The sequence below is a fragment of the Anopheles coluzzii genome, chromosome 2 (genome assembly GCF_943734685.1).
Source record: "Anopheles coluzzii chromosome 2, AcolN3, whole genome shotgun sequence".
Taxonomy (NCBI): Eukaryota; Metazoa; Arthropoda; class Insecta; order Diptera; family Culicidae; genus Anopheles; species Anopheles coluzzii.
In genome coordinates, this window is record NC_064670.1 from 88878606 (window position 1) to 88901578 (window position 22973).

General features: G+C 40.9%; 3 protein-coding genes across 4 annotated transcripts in view; 1 reads left to right on the top strand and 2 right to left on the bottom strand.

Annotated features, from left to right (window-relative positions):
* The first annotated feature begins 412 nt into the window (after window positions 1-412).
* LOC120947988 (uncharacterized) lies at window positions 413-14098 on the top strand. Of its 2 annotated transcripts, none has more exons than XM_040363920.2 (3): window positions 413-716; window positions 13148-13763; window positions 13841-14098. In XM_040363920.2, the coding sequence occupies exons 1-3, from the start codon at window positions 664-666 to the stop codon at window positions 14036-14038; spliced, it is 867 nt and encodes a 288-aa protein (XP_040219854.2). In that variant the 5' UTR covers window positions 413-663; the 3' UTR covers window positions 14039-14098. The 2 variants fall into 2 exon arrangements, with proteins under 2 accessions (XP_040219854.2, XP_049462402.1); XM_049606445.1 differs by lacking the exon at window positions 413-716 and adding an exon at window positions 10134-10217.
* LOC120947992 (uncharacterized) lies at window positions 2231-9942 on the bottom strand. Its single transcript, XM_040363924.2, has 9 exons — window positions 8876-9942; window positions 5666-5869; window positions 5328-5560; window positions 5035-5241; window positions 4805-4958; window positions 3098-3304; window positions 2792-3024; window positions 2505-2711; window positions 2231-2443 (listed from the first exon to the last, which is right to left on the bottom strand). The coding sequence occupies exons 1-9, from the start codon at window positions 9285-9287 to the stop codon at window positions 2246-2248; spliced, it is 2055 nt and encodes a 684-aa protein (XP_040219858.2). The 5' UTR covers window positions 9288-9942; the 3' UTR covers window positions 2231-2245.
* LOC120947986 (SCY1-like protein 2) overlaps window positions 14099-22973 on the bottom strand; it is a 113773-nt gene continuing 104898 nt past the window's right edge. Inside the window, exon 22 of the transcript XR_007452025.1 lies at window positions 14099-21132. The gene's annotated coding sequence lies outside the window, so the exon portion shown is untranslated. The remainder of the gene's footprint in view (window positions 21133-22973) is intronic.

Genomic DNA, 22973 nt, shown 5'->3' on the forward strand with positions numbered 1-22973 from the left:
GCTGCAGCAAATGAAGAGAAACGGGTTTTAACACCAGTACAAACGATGCTTACATCAGTTCCTGCTGTGAAAACATTGCCGCCTGTCAATTGAGCGCCTAATATTACGCCACAATAAATATCTCAACTAATTATCAATCTTCACGCAAGACGCTCACTATCGATGGTATATACGATTGTACCAAATCATTACACAAATACTGTCATGTGATCGAGTATCGCAAATCCTACGTTGCTTTCTGTTTTATCTGAAGCACCACCAAGCGGGGTATGATGTTTGTTAATGATTACAGTAGGTTGCGGAGCACTCTTCTTGCAATAAGTGCCAAAGATTGAAGTGGGTCTGTATTAGGTGTTTGTTTTTAGTACATTTTACAGCACTGCGAGGTTCGCGCTCTTCCTTTGCTCACCTGTCCCACTCGAAAGGTGTCACCTCTACCGGAAAGCAGCGTGGGAGGACCTAACTATAGGGTCTAATGGTGGATAGCCTCAAACTGAAGCCTCGAGGAAAGTGTCGGATGTGTTGTCGCACCTGCCGCACCGTTATCGAATCTACAATTAATTTCAATCAGCACACAGAACTTTACACTGATAAGGGAGAAAATAAAAAGTGCAGCACACGGACTGACACTCGGCCGAGGCAGAACAAAACGGTACGCTTTAAATGGCACAACTGTCGACAACAGCAGCAGCAGAAGCATGTTCGCTTCGACATGGGTGCGTATGACGCGTTTCGCTAAATCATACAAAATGAATAGACTTTTCCGTTGGGGTTGTATCGTGGGCAGAGGCGTATCGCTTCGGATTGCAGTCCATGGATAATTTATCGGGAGTGTAATCGAGTTCGATCCAATCAGTCGGCATGCGCACCCGATAAAATAAATCCCTTCCCGTGGTATTGCGGCTCACATTTGCATACGCTTAGGTGATAGTTCTTTTTTTTTTTAATTCGACCAGAGAGGGCCCAAACAGTCGCAGTAGATCACGGTGCGTATGATATCTGCCCGTGTCGTATGTTTGCTTTACCGGCGATAACATGACTTCGCGTCATTCGCAACATTGTACGGAGCTAGAAGCATAAATACGAACGAACAAATGCAGCTGTCCCGGTGAATGTATTTATTTTTACTGTTGTTGTCCAAACAATTTTACTCGGTTATGGTCGAGGGCCCGGAGTTACACAGTTCCTTTGCAGAGCATAACAGAAACGTGACTTTTTCCGTTATCGGCATTCGAATTCAATGATAAGCATTTGCTTCTTGTTCTTTCTTTTGCAATTAGCTTCGTGATCACGAGAGCCTTATACATGTGTACAAAACATATTTTTCTAATGCCACCGGAAACTGTTCCATGTCTCATGGGGACGGTTCGAACAGGAACAGATCCACGTCCTGCCTTATTTGAGCCGTAGCGTATGTCCAAAACCAACATGACCAATCGTGTTGATAAGCAAAAGAAACGATTTGTGTTTTTGGTATTTCTTTCGGGTAGCAATGTTCATTGCACAAAACGTGAGTTAAAGCAGCTATAATCAAACTGTGCCCTTGTTGTTGCATCAGTTGAACAGTTCTTCCCCTCTTTTCTTTAGTGATAAAAGAGTAGGGTAAGAACAATTTTGCTGTAGTTTAAGGATGTATGCTATCGGTGAAGAGTCATGCTTTGTGGAATGATAAATATTGTATGTATGAAAATGTTTGGAGATGATGTATTTTTGTATAGCTTCTATATATTTGTACAAAGCATGTACATTTTAATTAATTATAAATTATTTTTCGCCATGAATGTTTTTTCATTATTGTAAAAGTGACCCGATCTCTGAATATCTATAAAATCTCAACTCAACAATCAATAACCACAGGATTATTTTAGTAGAGAAAATTTGACTTATTTTTCATTACAATGAACCTATTCAACTACGACTTAACAACCTACCTATCATCGGCCTATAATCGGTTCAAATCCGTAATGAACTAACTATCCTGCTATCAAGGTATAAACACATCAAGTCACCGATAGCAAAAGTCCATTAGTGGTTTGCGGTATACCAAGTCAAAAAGGTTAATGTGCTATATAAGAAGAAAAGGAAACCTTTGCTAACGAAAACATATTATAAAAAATGATCAAAAGTTTGTCGATATCTTAAGAACAAAATGCATTTAACAACAATGAAAAACAATAATTGATTTTTAGACAACGATATTTCCTGAGTATTTAACAAAATTGCTTTAAATTCGTTTGTAATGCTTTTAATTGGTTTGAGTACTATTATCACTAACTGTAGCAACTATTGTAGAGATCGATTTTGGGTATTCTTGATCCCAGACTGTTGGTAGACCTATTTCGACGCCACACTTTGCGTAACCTGGTAGTCCGCACGGGTACCATCGCGTGAGTTTCGTTATTTTCTCGTACAGTTTTATCCCAGGACTGCGTGTAGTTCGTGCCTGAAAGCATAGTTAAAACGTTGAACGGTCTTCAAATAGACAATAAAAATTGCAATCACACCTGTCGATGTGCGACGATTTTGTAGTCTTCCGTTAAAAGGTGGTGTTTCTCGCCGAACGTCAACAGATGGTCCAGTGCTGAAAGCTGAAGATCGTTCGGTTCATACCGCCCGTAATCGCCCATGAAGCACACGGCCAGTGACATGTTAGCGTACGCATTGGCCGTATCCCATCCACGACCAACGTAAACGTTTCCGTCACCACCGACCTGGAATATAGTCATGTTTTAATTTGGCGTTAAGTCTGTCTGTTTAGACTATCCCAAATAGTTTCGCGCAGAAAACTTACATAAAAATTGCTCGGTATGTCTTGCAGACTTTTCTCGGCAATTGCTGCATCTTGCAGCGTGCGCATCTTGATGGAGCAAACGTGCACATCGGAGCAGATTTCCGAGTGGACGCCTATGTGTGTTATCAGCACGTACGGAATGGGATGTGGCAGCTTGTACGGTCCATGTACACCCTGCTGTGCACCCCAGTTGTGGCGATCGATGACCATGTGCCCGTTGCCGAGATTGGGAACTACCGGGAGAGAAATGGTTTATTCCAAGCACAATGTTACAGCACTGCCTGTTGGTCTAAACATAACGCTTACTTGATTTAGAAGCAGAGTTGTCCTCAAAAAATAGCTCCTTCGGAATGATATTGTCGCCGGAGGGGAACATCATGTAGATAACGTAAAACAATAGCACCAAACCAATGATTATGAAGAGTGTAATTATGCTGTACACGATAAGGCGTTCGTATTTTATGCCCGGCGAAGTATTTGGTCCCATCAACTGGTTCTGATTATTGAATCCATCTGGAAGGGAGAGTGTAATGTAGAACTTTATATTAGAACGAAATTATAATCTCTCTTGATGTTTAAATTTTTTACCAGATTATTTTTATCTTGTACAGTCTTTTCCCAAGTTACGCGAATATTGCGTTCCGGAGGCATTTGCGTAAATCGGATTTTCGCGTATGTCGAATATTATTAGTTCATTAGTTTCGAAATTAGAAATTAGTTCATTTACTTAATTTATTACTTATTTAATTCAATTGGTATAGAAAATTCGATGATTTCTGTCTTTTTAGTGCTTTAAAACTTTTGAAAAAAATTAATATTTTTCATTTGACAATTGATGAAGAAAACTATACTGATTTGACATCTGAACTGTCAAAAATAAAAATTCGCGCAACTCGAATTCGCGTAACTCAACTCGGGAAACTCAACTATCCCCAGTTCGGGAAAAGACTGTACACAAAAACTGAGACGGCCTATTGAAGTATTTTAAAAGCTACTTTCTATGCCTTAGTTCGAACGACTGTTATCAATGAAGTTAAAAATCAATTATGGAAAGTTTGCTTGAAACCAGCCAGAGTGTAGATATAAGGTTTAAGTTAGATTGAACGATGGAGCGGCGCTTGTAGGCACAGTAGTTGCCAACAGTGGCAATAGCTTTATATAGTATTGGTAATACTGGTACGTTTAAAATACGGAGCTTGTGGTACAGCCGTCAAGTGCATAATTGAACAATATGCATGCAGTCATGTACTATAATCTAGAGTCTCTTCTTTACTAAGGACTAATTATGCTGCGCTTGGGTACAACAATCAGGTACAGATAGACCCAAATCAATAAGTAGTGGGTAAGGCTTTCCTGGTTATATTTGCTTAATAACATACTTGAACGTTTTTTTTAATCTATTACATAGTACTGAACCCATTTGACCTCAACGTGTTATGTACAATATTAAGCTACCGTGGATATTCCCTTCTATGTTAAAGAACTGTGATTGTACGACGTTTACATGGCAGGATAATGAGTGTAGGAGGGATCGGTTCCATATGGAGTGATAATACAGGTGAAGTATCTCTAATATAAATGCTAGTAAATGTACTTCTTCTGCTCTGTTATGATTCTTCTGTTATAGTAGATTATTTTACTCAGGTTTTACTGTAGTCCTTAAATCATTTTAAACTTAAAGATATTTTTTTATGGAGAGTCAATAACATTAATAATGATTACCTTTTGTATTATTTTAAAGTACCAGTATTTTCTCATACGAAAAATATAAAAATTTAAAGTCTTTTTGATTTAAAATTGTTTTTATTTAAGAATTTATTAAACGTAATTCTTGATGATCATAATTGATCTATAAATATGTACAGAAAAAACATTTATGACTAGACCCTTATATGTTGTTACAATATCTGAAGGAGCATAAACTTTACCTAATTATGATATTCGCATTTAACGCACATTATTCTTCTTCTGTGCTTTTCCGATGAATTAACAATGGGTTATGAATTCCGTTCCGCTCATTGAAATCGTGCTCATCGTCCCAAACGCTCGGAAAGCCCAATTCTGCCCCACAGTGTGCGTATGCTTGCGTTCCACAAGGATTCCACCGGGATAGTCTAACGAGCCTAGCGTATAGCATGTCGCCAGGGCTGGCTGTGGTAGGTTTGGTCTGCAAAGAATAAAAAAAAAATGAATAAGAAATTGATACTCTGTGTGTATTTCCCCCATATTTATCATTCTCTAACCTGTCTTCGTGCCACAAGCTTATAGTCGCTGGCAAGCTTTCGCTGTATCACACCGTACGTCAGGAGATGGTGCAGGGCGGAGAATTGAGATTCTTTCGGTTCGTAGGTTTGGAAGTCTCCTATGAAGCAGACGGACAGTGTTCGATTGTGATACGAATTTGCAATATCCCAACCACGGCCCACGTACACGTTGCCATCTCCACCAAGCTGACGGAAAAAAGGAAATTCAAATTAGTCTACATCTTGTTTGGAAATTGTCACTTATCGTGTGTGATCAGAATCAGAATGCTTACATAAAAGTTGCTTGGAATGTCGGGTAGATTCCGCTCACCGATGGCTGCATCCTGTAGCATGCGCATCCTGTTCGCACATTCGTGCATGCCGGTGCAATTTTTGGAGCGCAGGCCGATGTGTGTAACGATCACGTACTGAACCGGATGCTCCAATTGGATCGATGCGTGCGCATCTACCTGCGAACCCCAGTTACGCCGTTCGATGATCATGTGGCTGTTGCCGAGATTGGGCACTGCGAAGAGATCAATCTGTAGGAATCAATCGGCAGCTTAGCTTGGTACATTTCGTCCAGATTCTATCCACAATTCCGCATGGAAGTTGGTGCTTTTTCACTTACTCGTCCGCCGGTGGTAGTTGGTGTCGAACAGTATCTCCCGGTCAATGTCAGCTGGACCGCGCACCTGGTTCACGATGAAGTAGATGGCGGTTGAGAATCCGACGATCGCGAAAAATATCAGCGCTCCGTAAATGAAGTAGCGCTCCTGTCGCAGGGTCGATGGTTCCGCTGAAGGTAGTCCGCGGTTCTGATTGTTGCGGCCGTCTGTAGGAAAGGAAAGGTGCGATGGGAAGAGGAGGTCATAAAATTCAGTCAAGCTCTACACTCAAAGCGCACCATTGTGCATCGGACGCAAACATATTGCCCATTGTCGCAAAGGGCGGGTTTAAGTAAAGCCACATTGCACACATTGACGTCTTAGGTCAATATTGCTGTGAATGTGTGACGCATGCACTCGGTCGGTAAACATTTTATTGCCGCACACTTTTTCCAAAGACCATTTTTGTCCTCTTCTTTGTAAGATTCTTAAAGAAGGAAGTCAACCTATCGGGGTATGGTATACTTCCTACAGTAAATGACATTTCACGGGCAGATGTATTTTTTCATTGAAATGCAAACAGTGTACAAGGTTATCTATCCGCCACGATATAAAACGTCTCTCGGTACGGCACGATAGTAAAATAATTTTATTCAGTACATATTTTGTACTATTATTGTTATCTTGAGGAGTGTTTGACAACTGACAATGACAACTTTTTATATTTATTTTTCATTTAATGTATTGAATTGTTGGTGCTCTATTGCGTAAAGTATTGCGATAAAATACATCTGCTTCCTATTTGTCAATTAGAACTGGACAAGCTTTATTAACAGTTATAACTTGAATTATCGCTATTTATTAGAAAATGCTGCAAATTTTAAACTGCTATACATGACCCTTATAACCCTTATATATTATAAGAGCGAGCTGGTAAATGTATTGTATAAAACAGGGGCCTAAACTTTTCAGCTCGCGGACCGCATTGCTTCAAAAATAACTATGCTGAGGGCCATTTGACGCTACCTTTAACTGATGAGTGAACGTTTAAATCTTATTTTTATAACAAAATACTAACGATACTTGTACAGTTTCTTGTTACTAAAGCTTGATTCTTGTCTAAGAAAAGTAAAAAATACAATTTTATTTGAAAAAGTCATAATAACGTTATATTATTTATATTAACGCTGGCAAAGTCATCGTGGGCCGCATTATGAGCTCTTGAGGGCCACATGCGGACCGTGGGCCGTAGTTTGGAGACCCCTGGTATAAAACATAATGCATTTAAATAAAAAATAAAACAAAAACAACTTCAGATACAAAGAAACAACACCTTACAGTGATTTTCGTAGCAACATATTATAAAAAATGTATAAAAATCACTCATATTATACTTGTTTTAAAATGACTTTTATTCTACTAACTTTATGTATGCTTTAATTTGCCGCTAAAATCATGTCATGTGACATATGTATTCATTGAAAGACTAAAGGAATAATATAAATTTTATCTTGTTTGTAGTAGTATATTTTACTGTTATAGAGTTCAGTATGTATCCTATAGTAAGCCGAGATTAGATATTAAATATGTAGAGTAGCATGAACCTTAGATGTTGGCCAGATAGTTATTTCATGGCTAGAGGAAACAATTCACCACAAAATTCTTCCAAACCGTTTCATGCGAACTTGGAATAATAATCACAAAAGAAAATACATTTTGGTTTGTATACCAAAATGGTCGCAAAACTATTTGATAGACAATGGTACAAAGAGTACAGAATCTGATTCATACGCACTTTTTGTTTGTTTTTGTTTTTCAATAATGTCGCTTAAAAACCATAATTTGCTTGGTTTATATAAGATAATTTATTTATTATTACTTAAAAACATGCCCTTCATGGACTCAAGCTCTGAATGGAACGTGCCTCCATACGTAGGACTGACTATCCTGCTATGGTAATAAGTAAGTCACTGAAAGCCGAGCCCACTAGTGGTACAGACAGGCCTTGACCGACAGCGGTTGTTGAAAGAAGAAGAAAGAAGAAGAATTATTTACCCAAACTTAGGACAAGCATAAACAATTCAACCAACCAAACATTTGTAATAAAAACCTACTATTAATTAAGTTTTATCACGTTGCATTGTTTTTATTCTTTAAACGAGTGATCAACGAGCGCTTCTCATAATAAATCATGGAGTAACGACCTCGTACAAGGTTCCGATACAATGCACTGTAAAAGGAAAAACGCACGTAACGCGAATAGAATCACATTTTCGACTAAATGTTCCCTATAAACGTAAACAATTAGCTAATACGAATGTTATTTCCGATTTACGAATAGTTCCATCGGCAAACAGAATGAGTTTTCTGAACTTGCTAATCATTTTCATAGAACAAACATTGTGGTATAAAGAGAAAACAAAAGCTGATCAAATTGATAAACCCAGCAATAAAATGTGCTTGTCTGTAGATGGTACAATGAAGGAATTATGAAAGTCATCAAAATCGTTTTTTATGCCAACCACTGGCAAAGAATATCATATACTACTATTAAAAATATGATGATAATTCCGGGGACAAACACGTCTATTCCCACTTTAAAATGTTACCCAACCGGCGGACCATTAACGCGTGCATGCTGCGCTTCACACATGCACAAGGATGGAACTGCATTCTCTTCAAACAAATGATGATTGCCATTTACATCCATCCAAAAAGCATTCCATGTGTCATGCAACGTTCCCTCAGGCTTATCGCGCGAACTCGGCCATGCATGCTTGCATAAACTCAATAAATACAGTCATTGCAAATGGTGACGACGCACAGATTTCCAGCGAGGCTGGGGCACGGAGCACGGTTGATCTGCTTGGATATACACATGTGTTTTGCACGCCGATGGACAAAGAAAAGGAAAGGGTCAAGAAGATGGAAGGTGTTACTTTTTCCGTACAAAAATAGCCACAACTGTAAACACGCCCGGGATGGAATCCAGTACTGATGCTGGAGCAAAGAGGTAACGTGTAATGTGGTATGGGTTGTGTGAATTCGTGCCCAGCGTAAACTGAACAGGCTAATCTTGCGGCTGATATGAGATTGCAAAAGATTAGATGTTGTATTTTCGTAATTTTCTAAAACAAAATAGAGGTTTTTGGTTTTGATTGTGTGGATACTGAATAATGGAAAAAAACACAGCATGCGCTAGAATAATTTGGTTGCAAATTTTATATACACACGTCGGGAAGAGCTAGCAAAACTGCGTGCCGATGACTGTGATGGGGAATTCCGCAGTAGCGGACGTCTTTCGATCGGGCAGGAAATCGGTTCCGTGCAGTTTCCGGGTCCACCGTACACGAGTGCGGCCAGTGACGCAGCACCGGAAGTGGTCCGATCCGCGTCAAACGTACCGCACGGCACGGCAGCACCGGACGCGGCTGACGTCAGCGAGGATGAGGATACGTGCGGCGGGGTGGAGGATGCGGAAGGGCCAGACTGCTGGGAGGCAGGCAGGGAGGCGGCCCCGGAGGGCACCGGGGAAGATGATTTCGAGTGTCTACGGTGATATTTACGCTTCCGCTGGAACAGATTGACCGCCGCCGTGGTCGTCGAGTGACGATCTTTGTTGTGAATTTTGAGCAACAGTTTCATGGCCCTGGTATGTTGTTTTTTTTTTGTTTTGTTTTACGGTAATGCGATGTAACTGACACGGATCGGATCACACTTTAGCATGGTTTCCGGGAGGTAAGCAGCAGCCAAACACTTTGTAACTATAGCACGAACGAAACTGGGTAGCATTTGCGCGACACCATCGAATATCTGACGGACTGGTGGAATGACTGTTTGGAAATGTGACCAGTGCGGTATCGAACTCTAATCCCGGAAGCACTCAAACGGACGCAAAACACGTGCTATACCGTACGTCGGCGCTAGGCGGCTGTGCGGAGAACCACGAAATCACGGATTAGCCATTGCGCCCAGGCCCAGACTTTCTCTTTTGGGTCGCGCGTTTTTGGACACGAGGACACTTGTGGGAGTGGATTTAAATTCAATTAGCGATTCGCAGCGCCCTAAAGCTCACGATGACACTGTTTTATGATACGTTCGCACACACGTTCACAATCCACGCGACAAAATCCATGGAGCAGGGTGTAGTAGGAGGGTAAAATGGTGCCGCAACCATATTAATCCACCCTCTCAAGTCGCTGTCTGTGTATGTGCTGTACTGGTCAGTTACTGGCGTGTTTTCGCAATGCACACGATGCAACGTGTGTTCGGGCCGGAATAAGACTGACACGGACTGGACCGGGAGCGTTGTTTGTTTGGTACGCGAGATCAACCTGTCGCTGCCGTTTGCCGTGTGGTGTGGTGTGCGTTTGCGCGCTACGTTTGTATAGGAAGGGTGGTGAGTTTCGGCGACTTTGTTTGGTGAGCGGGAGACGAACGAGCGGAACGCTCGTGCGCGTTGAGACGCATCACCGTTGATCAGTAAAATTGGCTACAATTGATGCGCGGTTAGCAGTGGCGGAATACTACGGGATTAGTCTTAAGCAAACTACCCGCACTCACACATAGAGACAGGTGAATATTTGAAATAAATAATGGCTGGTATTATTGAATCCGTTCGTAGCGGGAACGTACGGCGCTCAAATGAAATTCTAGGGATGGCAACACATTTCTTGAGCCCGGTCCTACAACGACGCAGTGAATAACTGTAGCAACCATCTAGTACGTTAGGAAAATGAGTGTCGGGACGTACGCCGCCGCTACGAACGGAATCAATAATACCAGCCAATATTGGCAATTTAATAGATTCCACACTATTCATGTGTTTAGGTCACAGGTGTAGGTTTAGTTAACACTAATAACAACATATTTATCTAAATACGACAAAGCTGGACAATGAAAGATTTCAGAGAATCGAAGTTACTTATCAAAGGGTTTTTCCTAACAAGATCTTATCCCAGCACCATTGATCTAATACTTCCTTTAATTTTTAAACATTAGAATTAACAAATATAGTATAACAAATATAGTATCAGTCACGAATCTCTAGCATTTATGTTTGGGACCTGATATTCGATCAAATCCAGTTTTCTAGATTATACAAGTCTTTATTATGCAAGGTACACTGCAATTGATGTTGAATATTAAAACATCGATTTGCGGTGGGATCTACAGAGCGCGTCTTTTACACTGCCCTATACACATCAGGCCGAGGGGATTACATCTACTCTGCACCTTTGTGATTGAATTCGCTGACATAGCTTTCTCGCAGATAAATTAAAATTATGCATGCCAATAAAATAAATTGTAGACTTCAAAATTGGTAGATCATGAAAATCTCAACACTTACTATAGAATTGTTGTGAAAAATGACTGATATTTTAAGTTTAGACACATTTTTTAAGCTTTTCAAACCAACGTTTGACAGCAGCAATAATCAGTCATATAATGATAATACAACTTTTTACAGCACTTCAACCTGTTTCATCGCTAAGATTTAACGGAAGATTACCATTTTTGCAACTCCCGCTTGGGATTTCCCACGTGATATGATTGCTTTTAGTAAGTGGTTTTGTTGGGGGCTGGCTAGCTTGCTGTAACAGATACATGAAGCTTCGCTCACGTCGACGGAATGTAATGTCGTTGGCACACACTATACTTTAAGTGTGTTAATTAGTTGTGCAACTGTGCAGTATAGCAAGCATGCACACAGAACTATGACATAACTGTACTAAGCACTGTTAAGAACGTATCGGCAAGACAACATTGTAATCTTACCTTCTAAGAGGCTTACCTCTTAAAAGGGTTACCTAAATCCACTCGCTATTTACTTCCTAGACCGTCGTTACCCTGTTACGCATAGGAAGCGGAAACTTACTTGCAATTCGGCTAGCTTCGACAGTCGCATCCATGTACTGGTAAATAGTAACGGAACCTTGGTACTGTGTCATCGGGCCAATGACGACGTCGCTCGAGTTCGACAGATTGATGACGCTTGTGGCCGCCGGTTGCACGGTCGTATTTCCGCCATTGCCAGTGCTGAGCCCATTCTGATGGTTCGTGGCCATGCCCGGGCTGTCCGCGTTCTGCTCGTACCGTGCGCCCAAACTCCCGACGGGGGCTGCCGCCGGGAAGGCATTGTGCTGGTGGAAGCTGTTGTACCGCGGATGAATACTCATGAGCGCGTTGGCCACCGAATCTGGCACCGGGCCGGTCGTTGACGCACTTGCGTTCTCCATTGGCAAGGGTTGTGGTATGGTTTGCGGCGGCTTTGTATGCTGATCACGGATCCTGCCTTGTTTTGTGTAGCTTTTGCAGTCCTTCGCGTGATCACACGTGCACCCGCATTTGCGCACAGTCGCGCACGATCGCGATCGAAACGTTACTGACAACTGGTTGAGAAACGACGTGAGCAACACTAGCGTGGCCGACAAGGTGCCAGCATTTTGTGTAAGTGCCCGTGTGATCGGCGATAGGCGTTTTGCTGGTTTCGCAGCCTCGCCATTAGAACGTGAGTAATACATATGGCGGGAAATTTTGCTCATGACGTATCCGTATTCCGGTTCTGTGTAGAATGGAGCTCAAGTGAATAGAACAAGCGTTCGCCATACTGGTAGTGGTGTAATCAAAATCTCGCCTCTTCTGCTGGAAGTTCCAGTGTTAGCTAATAGCGTTCGTGATATTAGTTAAGGTGTGAACGATATTCAAAGAACGGGAATGTATTAAAATAATATATACTGTATTTCTAGTATTTTATTGTAATAGACACTTAAACCGTGATGTGGTTTTTGTCTAGTTGTTACATATTGATTTACAATTATGATAAAAATAGCATTAAATAACACATTCATTATCATGGGAAAAGTAAATTTGAATTCATTTTATGTGAAGCATAAACAGTCTGATTGCCTTAATCAAATTGTAACTAGAGATCAATCAGATCAGATTCGTAAGTCTTTACTGTAAAGTTATAATTCTTTAAAGTAAATCTAAGGTAGTAATCACAGTATTAGTTTCTACCCTGACTCAATTTGTCAGTCAAATGTTTACTCAATAGTTTAGCACGCAACTCAATACCGGTGATGGAAGTTGACCACGTGAGCACCATAGTTGATCAAATTGATGTGACTGATTGATCTAACCGCTCCAGGATATATCAGGATAAAGGATAACTTACCGTATATGGATTATGCATTTGCGGAATCGGGTAGGTTTGACTCAGAGCTCTCAGCACTAATGTACAGCACTAATGTACAAATAGCAAAAAAGTCAGTGCTGCGATTGAAAGGTTCGGTCCATACGCGGCTTGAACCCATGACGGGTATAGTGTTAATACGTACGACTTGATGACTGTACCGTGGTTTCAGGATTCAGCCTGACTGTAATTAAGCCTTTGTTTTTTTTACAATCATTTTTAGGAATTATAAATATTACCGTGCCAAACTTATTTTATTTTTCAATTTAAATTTCGAACACTAAAAACCATTCTTTACAATTATGTCCAGTACTGTACCCATTGTCAAGCAGCCTCAACTAACGTCAAACAGCTGTCAAAGCCGTTTGTTTATTTACATTTTTGTGGACATAAATTTCGGGATGGACGCGCCAGCCAGCACAGAATCTCATCCAAAAAAACGCCCCAAAGCATCGAAAAAGCCGCAAAGCTCCTCGAAAGGTAAATCTACCAAAGACCGGGCACCCAAATTCCAATCGGCGAGAAGTGTGTTCAATGCATTTCAGAGGCATGGTGCTCAAAACACGGAGGAAATTGAAAAGACCCTACAGAAACTGGTATCACCGGACGCTCTGGCAAAGTACGTGAACGAGTTTGCCACCATGAGCGAGGAAAATGTGTTGGACAAGATGAAAAACAGTCCGGAATTTGTGCAGTGTGCGTCGTGGAGTGAAATTCTCGACTCGGTCGGGTTCCGCGAGACGTGCAACAACGAGCTACCGCTGGCGCTGCAAATCATTGCTCACACGGAGCATTTTCCCAAACCAGAAAATGCAAACGGTGTTGATTTTCAGCTGCTGTATCTGAACCTGGCCAGCATGATGATGGGGCAACCGATACGGGTTATGAATCAAAGTACACAGGATGCACTGAAGAAGGTGTATGAGGTACGTATAGATTTTGTAGTCGATTCTAAATGATTCGTTCTGATTTATGCTTACCAATTACTCTGACCATCTATCAGGAAACCGTGTTGCAAACGTCCAGGGCGGATCAAAAGGAAGAGATAGCCATACTACACGAGACACTGAAATCGATGCGCAATCCGGTACAGTCTAATGAACAGAATAGAATTGTGGACGACTTGAGGCGGTTGTTTGCCGACCCGAACATAAACCCTTTCCGCCTTCCGATTAATCAGATATGTTCGAATAACCCGTAAGCATAAAGAATAACACGCTGGTAGAACTTTTTCGGAAATAAACATGCAAAACCATTGCAATCACGCTTTGGTTGTTTATTAATTTTATCATTTGGATCAGGGTAAGTACAAATCTTCGATATTTTGGGTTGGTTTTGGTTTTAGTTAACATGCTTGTTCTCCGATGTGATAATCAGTTCATTTACATCAAGATAGTTTGTTAATATGCATTTGTAGAGCATTGCGTTTGCATTTGCCGAATTCATTGCCACTGGCGGTTTTAGTTTTGAGAAGAATGTTTATCTACTACATTCATGCCGCTCGTCCAAATCCGGCGCTTATAAGGAAAAGGTTAAATCAAAATTGTAAGACCTCAGCCAATCGATGCACACGGCACTTAAACTGTGCGCTCAGGAACAATACAGGACAATGTGTTAATATTGTGCTTGCGAAACACTTTCGATATGAATTGAATTACGTAGGACCTATTTATGTATCTATGAGTAAAAACTGTCCATGTCGAAACTGTGAAAAATGCTTGTGCGTTCGAATGTTGCTTAAATGTGTGTAAAAGATGTATAAAAATAGAGTGTTTTTTGTTATGTTTTACAAAAATGGCTGAAAATTGGCTGATATAGCGACATTCACATTCAGCGAACCAAATCGAACCGAGTTTAATGCTGTTACAAAAATGGCCTCGATCTTTTTTTGTCTACCAGTTCAACCTTCCCTCGGCTTCACATTGACGGTCATTGGGGTTTGGTTGTATGTATATGAATGTGGTTTTTACTATTTCTCCCCGCTAACAGGTATTGTAAAACATATGTTTAAACACTTCTGTTTTGTTGTTGTTGTTGCTATTTCTTATCATGTATGCTATCAAGAATATGTTTTTTTTCTCTGTTTATGTTATACTTCATAGTCAATCTGTTGCATCTCTCCAATGTGCTTTACACACGTTGCAAAATCTTTGGTTAATCATTAAAGAACGTTGCAATGAAGAATCAATCTCTTGCTGCGTACTGTACGTAGTATAGGGGTAGTTTCTGTTGCTGAACCGCTTCTATTGTAGATTCTTGTATGTGGTTTAGGATTGTCAGATGGTACATAGTAGGTCTCACTGCAACAAACGCCAATGGAAGGTAGTGTGAAGGTAGTGGGTTGGCGTCTGTTTCGGGATAAAGCTTACGCGAACAGCTGGTGTGTGTCTGTGGCACGAGAAGGTGAATATGTTTGCGCATCTGTTAACGTTCCGTTCCACCGACTGACGGTTTACAATTGAAAGCATGGTACAGGCATGCGGCACAAAATAATGATTAATTTTGTTTGTATTCCTCAATAAGCGATGCTACAAAAATATCTCTTTCCCATAAATGCTGTGTGATCTGTGCACTTTAAACGCTACGGTGTTACGGTTCTTTCTTCTAAGTATATGATCTAGTTCACTGTTAGTTCGTTCCATTATTTTCCCTCTGTGTAAATATTCATCCATCAATTTACGATACACTTCGCGATAAAGTAACATCGATCTGTTGTTTCACATACCTAGACATATATTTGCCCTTTTGCAATTAGATTCTGCTCCTACTTCTCGTGTCTTATTTATATAGCCACGCACTCCTTTATCTTCAAAGCTTTGCTTCCTGTTTCTTCCTCTGCCATCAATCAGCATCAATAAACGGTGATATGTCGTAACAACTGAATTTAAACTATTGAAACATTAGCAAAGAAGCGCCCTGTTGATTGGCGTGGCTTTACGGTCAACATCTGGAGATAACGGAAATCGTCATTACTACCACGATATAGATACAGATTATCACAGCAACATCCGAAACGAAAGCTAGGATGGATGGATGATCGGCATCGGGTACGATGACAAACGAGTGGTCTCTGGGTCAGTTCCTTCTTTGTAGGTGACCACGATAAGGTTGCCTTCCCACTTCTTCTCTCTCTCTCTCTCTCTGTCTCTTAGGTATTTCGAAAAATGTAGGCATTTATTAGTTAAAGGGCCAACGAGTCAAGTAGGTTTCATATTTAAGGATTGTCTTACAGCTCAGATACATCGGTTAGTTGGGTCGTTAGTGTGTACATTATTATTCTTTAGTAACTAGTAGTAGTTCACAGGTGAGTGCTTACTTATCCATTCATTCTAGAGTTTGCAAAACTGTGCGAGTGCCAGACTTTGAAAAACAGATTATTCAACCGGTTCTAGCTAATACTAACATGATCTAAACCAAAAAACAAGGCTGGCTTTGGCTGGTGCTAGAGAGTAGTTGGGAGATATGATGGAAAAACAGTTTCCCAGCCCGAAGATCGATGTGTTATAGTGCTCTTATGATAACGGCTGGTTCCATACCCAATGAGAGTGGATTAGTGGGGCGATGCTAATGGTGGATCGGTCCGGGAACCAGATATTTAGGATTACATACTAGCAATCTGTTAGCTTTTATCTCGGATCGTAACACAGACACACACACACGTTTATAACAACATTCAGTAGATACTCGTACAAACTGTTTGGGAATGGTTGGCCAAGTATAACGGATCGACATTCACTTCAACACTGTGCCAATGTACCTATTAAATGTGACGTGTTTTAGTGTGTATTCAACATGTATACAAATCCACATAAGTTCGTTTAAATTATTTGTGCCTAAGTTGTTCACCGTCAACTACGCGTTCTGTGCTGGAAACATTGCGATGAATATGCGTATAATTTCAGTTTTAATTCCGCCTGCGGTGGTTTTTTCCCATTCTTCTCCCTACGGTAAGAGTCTTTCATTTTGTTGGTATAATTAAAGCATTGATGCTGTAATACCGACTCGTTCGATTCTTACGATTAGTAAAACGAACGATTAGGAAGGTTCATGGCTACATGTATCAAAAAGTGCGGCTCAGGCCCTGCAGCCTAGCAGTTATTATTTCTAAAATGTACAGGATTTAGCAAAATTTCCGTCCATCCGACATCACATCTAGGGGAACAACACTCGGAGTAGTTTGTAGTTTACTCATATCATATGCATATGTTTTGGTATCGTTCGTGGCGATCGCTCGCCAGCCGTATTTGTTAGTTTGTTTTTTTCCCAGCAGGTGGTGGTGGAATAGTTTTTATTATAAGGTTTTTTTTGTTTAATTCGTTGAGCAATAGTTTAAGCTAATGGGCGCTTATTATTGATGGAAAGAAAAAGATTGAATAGCACTATAGAATGGTATACAGAACATGCCACAAGATATGGGGTTCGCACGACGATGATTGTCAAGGGTGAATTATTAAGGAAACAGAAGGTAAGATTGGTGGCATTTGGTTGTTGTACGCGTACAACCGAGGTATGGACTGTTTGTTGCTGAGCAGGGGCCGGTTTTGGTCAGATAGTGATTAAGGAACTGCATTTCATACACGCACACATACATTTCCAAACACGCATACATACATACGCAAGCATATACATACTCAACACACGCACAGAGGTCGTACAGTACAGCCAAACATTCATGACGGCTTTCCGATCAATTCAATTTACAATGTGCTTTGCTAATATATACGCTTATCTAGAAGGAAGAGTCGGGAAATCGGGATGCATCGGTGCAACTTTCTGCTTGCTATACAGCTAGAGAGCTATAGGAGCTTAGTGGAAAACGTACAATTATGCTTTAAATGCTAGATTCAATACTAATCTATAGTTAATAATTCCTTCAAATGTGTCGGCGAATCAGCCTTGGCCAGCGGTGATGGCGTTCATCGGATGTGCATACCCTCTGTCTACCAGCTGTGCCAGTTGATCCAACTGTTCCATCTGATGTTTGTCGTTTTTTTTTTGTCGGAATAAATTAGAATGAGCTACGCTATCCTCGTACTGAGTGGTTTAATTTTTTATATACCTCCTGTTGCCATCTACCTTTCTCTTTCCCGCGTCCTACCTCCCTTTCGTCGCATATGATGTATATTGTTAGTGGTGTAGTTATATGCTGATTGTTATAGTTAATGTTTAATGTTACATGATTCTATGTACAACGACACGTTCGTTCGTATTGTATGGTTAACGTGCTTGCAATGGGCAGCTAACCATGAAACGATAGTTAAGGAAAGAAAAAAAGTGTCTTAGTTCAAGAAGAACAAAAATAAAACTTAATTATGTAAAAAGCATTTGATTAACCGAGTGAATAAGCTTTTACACATGCACAAAATACGCAAAAAGGCGATGAAAACTTTAATTATTGTAATGAAAATATAATCTTCGCTCTTGGCATACCGTTTCTTCGTGTTCTCCGAAAAAAGATCAAACACATACTATCGCTTAGCAAGAAATGGTTTTTGTTTCCTCTTATGCATTTCTGTCACACCTCTTCAGATCGGCCTCAAATTGTTCAGTTCTTTTTCTTTTGTCTATTTTTTGCTTGATTGCGGACATCGGATTTGTGTTAGTAATCGTCGATTGGGCCCCCGGAACATTTAAGCAGGATTTTTGTTTATATCCTTCAATACACACTCCTTACCAACGTGCAAATGGTATGACTGTAAGCGCCATGAAAAGGGGGTTTGTTTTCTTACTGTAATGTTTTCCTTCCATATGTTTACTATATCAGAACTCTTGTAATAACGTGTAAAAACGTGGTTTCCATTAGGTTTTGAAATTGACATCATTTGTGCGGGTGTTTTGGGCAACAATGGTTACACATCATGTGTACGTTTAAGTATGTTTTGCATATGTTTATTTTGCTAGTTTTTATTTTTAAATTCTTCACACTCTTACTCCCCCGATAGGACCGATCATCCGTATAATGGATTATGTAGCTCAATGATTAGTCATGCAAATTCGTTTCTTTGTTTGGATTAACAATGATGGGTAATCAATGAGTTCCAGGAATTGAAAAGCACACGCTTTAACTAACAACTCGCTACATTATACAGCGATTTCAAATCACCTAGAGTCGCAGATTCAAATTCCAGTCGTTTTACAAAGTTAATACTGTGGCTGTCAGTCACTGAAAATCATACTAATGAGCATAAGAGACACGCAAAACTGTTCAGCATTCGCAGGAAGTTTCATTTCCTCATCCCTTTTGCCATGCGTTAAAGCTAGCATTCCAAGCGCGCCCGTGTTTGAAACGGAAGAGTGACTTCAATGCAACAACGTTCCCCACTCTATTACGACGTTGATTGCTCCGAGGGAGAGCAGCACCCAGGGCGGGAAGTTCGCATCCGTTAGTGCGGAATATTAAATTCCCGCTTAGCACAGGAAACTACTAGGGCACTATGGTAACTGGCGATGATCACACGGTTGCTTTCACTTTTCGTGTCACGTGGTGGAAAGTTCGCCTTCCATTCTCATTTACTCATGCTACCGCCGTTTTGCACTACGCACAATACGCAGGCATGGGAAGGAGGGGTAAGTTAAAGAGTTAAAGTGAGGGCTATTCTTACCCTCCCTGCAGGGGTGACCCGCTGCTTGATGTTGCGCTTTGAAGCGTTTGATTACATGCGGAATTACGTTTTTCTAACGAGAGCGGGAACTGCTGGAGAACGACTTAGGAAGGGACTTCGTGTTTAAAAGTGTTTAATGTAGCCTTCTGCTGGCTGGTTAAGGTGCGCTTTTGTTCGAGGGGGAGATTGGAGGTCGTAGATGGGCACTTGAGCTACCATAAACCATCATACGAGGATGTCGTTGAGAGTGAGAGCGACCAAGTGAGTTTCCATTTCGTTACAAAGCGAGTGTTGCCGAGTGTTCCCACATTCAAATGCTGGTTTTTTTTTACAACTTTAACAACATTCATTCGGTTACATCGAATAATCACGTCCAGCGTGATACCGGCGTGTGTATGTTCTGTGTGCGACAACTCTATTAACAAGGTTTTGTAGGAACCGTACCGCTTTCGGTACGGAGGAATTGGTTTTCAGGATCAACGGTTATGGACATTTTTCAAAACCTGCACATTTCCAAAAACCCAGCGATTGCGCGCTTAACAATTATGTTGATTACGGTCGTTTTGTAGAAGTAAAAGAGTAAAGCTCTTTGTTCGCTTTCGTTAATTGGTTTCACGAGAACTCTGTTGCCTGTTTTGTGTCTATAGCTTCTTTGTGTGTTCATAACGTGAATTGTACGGTCAGTCAATTTGGGGAATGGTAACAATTCAAAGAACTCAAAAGCTTGAACATCCTATCAGTAGCACAATCTATGGAGTTTTTTGTTGTTGTTTTTGGGCGCATTGAAAGGGAAAAATTTATCGCATCGTTCTAAACATGTAGCAAGAGTCTAGAGGAAAAATATTACTAGCAGAAATAGAAAAGTGTAAGAATTTTAGGTCTTGCACGAGAAGTGAATAGAATGTAAAAAAAGGACTGTGGTTTTTCAAGAAATAACGCAACGCAGAGGTTGTGCTTTGACAAAGTTAAAGCGCGTAATTAGAAAGTTTGGGTTGATGTTGCGTGCTTTGAGAGCCTACCAACAATAGTTTTGTGTACTTTAAAAGGGAGAAAAAAGCACATGCCATAAGCTTTCCGTCATGTTAAGCTCGAAAAAAAAAAAACTGTACAGCTGTTTTTGTTTTGCCGTTTATGCCTCACATGGAAGCAATTAACGATGAGCGGTGCTTGCAAAGGTGGGTGACCGGGCGGGCTTTCCACCGATCGGCAGTGTCGTCGGTGGGGGGACCTGTGCAGTGATACGGTTGGAAAGGGACGCCGCAAATGACGCACCCGTCGGGTGACCACCGTTGGATGCACTCAGCGTAGCGCTGGTCGCCGGTCGGTTTGTGCCCGCGCATACGGATGACCCGATCGTGCTGCCTGGGGAGGGACACCTTACGAATTGGTTTACGTTGGTGGTTAGTGACGTTGTGGAGCCCTGCAGACTACTCGACGGTACCATGGCGGAGGCAGTAAAGTGGGGCATCATCCCGGACGCAACGTTTGCATTGGTAATGGTTGCGATTCCCCCGCTGGTAAGCTTTATGGTGCTGACGGTGACGGTGCTGCCGCTGATCGAGCTGGTGGACGAGGTGTTGAGAGCCGAAGCGGATGCCGACAGAGGTGCGTGCGGTTTGGATGGTGCCTGCTGTGTACTACTATTACTGCTGATCGTGAATCTATCTTTGGTCATTAATGCGTACAGCTGTCGCTGCAAAGTTCAGAGAGGAATGGTCGATTTTTTCGTTTTTTTTGTGTGTTGGTTTTCAATTTTGGCGTGATGGCGTGGGATGCGGGATTTGATGCGTGCATTCGGGACCGATGAACACGGGCACCACGGGGATGGTGAATGTGAACAGCAAAGGTGAAGCGCGGTGCACGTGGATGATTCGATCGGCAGTGGAGATGATGATAGTGGGCGAGAAAGATAGAACATGTGATGATGCCGTGCAGATGGGTTCGAATTTAGAGAAAGACATGAAAGACAGGGAGTGTGGAAAAGAGGGGAGAGAGAGAGAGAGAAAGAAAGAAAGAGAGAAAAATACGACCATGAGCAACAGGAGTTCAGAGCGTGGCTACGTTAAGCTTGCAGTTAGATGCAACAGGCAACACTCACTCACACAAATGCTATAGATATACTGCAACAAACAGTTATAACATACACACAAACATACACACACAGTTTATGATACACACAAACACACACACAAAGCATGTAAACAAAATGCTGAAGATGATTTATATGGGTATACCAAAATTCCTTTTCTTTATGGTTTGTATGATTTGTTACTATTTTGAAGTGGTTGGATTTTTGTATAAGGCGTAGAGAAAAGTTCAAGAATTGGTTGGTGTATATGAATTGTGGAAGCAGCTTTTTATTCTTTCGGTTAAAAACAACAAGAACTGAAAACATGAAGAAAGTGCCCCAAGTTGTTCGCCTTTAATGATCATATCCTTTAATGAAACAAGGTCACACAAACAGTAATAGCGCTACATCAACGTTTCCAGCGATATTAATTTGAGGTAGAACTTAAGGTTTAATTTTATTTTACCTTACCGCTTTGAAGTGGTGCTGGTAGTGATATGCCATGAAAATAAATAATAAAACAGTAAACCTGGTAACCACAATTACCGCATTTCAATGTCCATGTTTGTAAATAGCAGCTCGCTCACCAATTGCCATGGTTAACGCATAGATCCGTTCGTGTGGTGTTGCGAAAACTACACTGATTTACTGTAATTTACGCTGTGGGAATGCGTAGGTAAGGATGAAAAATTCGATAAATCAAACCGTCCGGAAGCTGGTTGAAAATAAACCGCACATAATTATTTCGACGGATGAACGTTATGAAAATCTTACATTGGTGTTCCATTTTTTTTCATTGATGGTGCTGTCAGATGAAACCAACCAAGCCTTTTTTACATAACTCGAGTAAAATATGATTACTGTTGTGCATTTAATTTTGCTGCAAATTTTGCGGCAATATGCGATGTAAAAATGTTATTTCGATTTTTTTATCCATCAAATATGAAATTCAATTACGCAAACAGATCTGATGTGATTAATGACCGCCAGCCAGCGGGAAAAAGTGCCCCACTAGCACACGGTACACTGCGTGCAAAGTGTTTAAAGAGTAATTTGTCAATAATTACTCCTGATTGGATTATGATCATGTTGATTAATCTGATTTGGAATGTTGCAGAGCTTTGGGTGGAGAAAAATCGAATGTGTCTCTCGTCTACGCGATGGTATGTGTATGTTAATCACTGCACACTACTATATTAATTATGAAACCATTTTGCCCGGATGAAGTGAATCAGAAAACTAACTAAAGACTAATGCTACGCAAAACAACGTACAATTCATTACACAGTACAGTTAGTAACCTAGTGATCTATTAACGTCTCGGTTCTACATTTTCATTCTTCAACGGGAAAGCACGAGCGGCCTGATAGACGAGCAAGCTGAAAACGACGAGATTCGAAAGATAGTAGTAACAGTAGTTGAGTTAAAAGTTGTATTGGTAAGTAGCAGAGCTCGAATTGCGTGCA

Coding starts and splice junctions, on each gene's coding strand:
- LOC120947992 (XM_040363924.2), bottom strand. CDS start 9,287: ATGAAACTGTTGCTCAAAATTCACAACAAAGATCGTCACTCGACGACC. Junction 5,242..5,327: donor ACATTCCAAGCAACTTTTAT/GTAAGCATTCTG, acceptor TTTTTCCGTCAG/CTTGGTGGAGATGGCAACGT. Junction 3,305..4,804: donor TGAGCACGATTTCAATGAGC/GGAACGGAATTC, acceptor TCTCCCTTCCAG/ATGGATTCAATAATCAGAAC.
- LOC120947988 (XM_040363920.2), top strand. CDS start 664: ATGGCACAACTGTCGACAACAGCAGCAGCAGAAGCATGTTCGCTTCGA. Junction 717..13,147: donor GCATGTTCGCTTCGACATGG/GTGCGTATGACG, acceptor AATTATGTCCAG/TACTGTACCCATTGTCAAGC. Junction 13,764..13,840: donor CACTGAAGAAGGTGTATGAG/GTACGTATAGAT, acceptor ACCATCTATCAG/GAAACCGTGTTGCAAACGTC.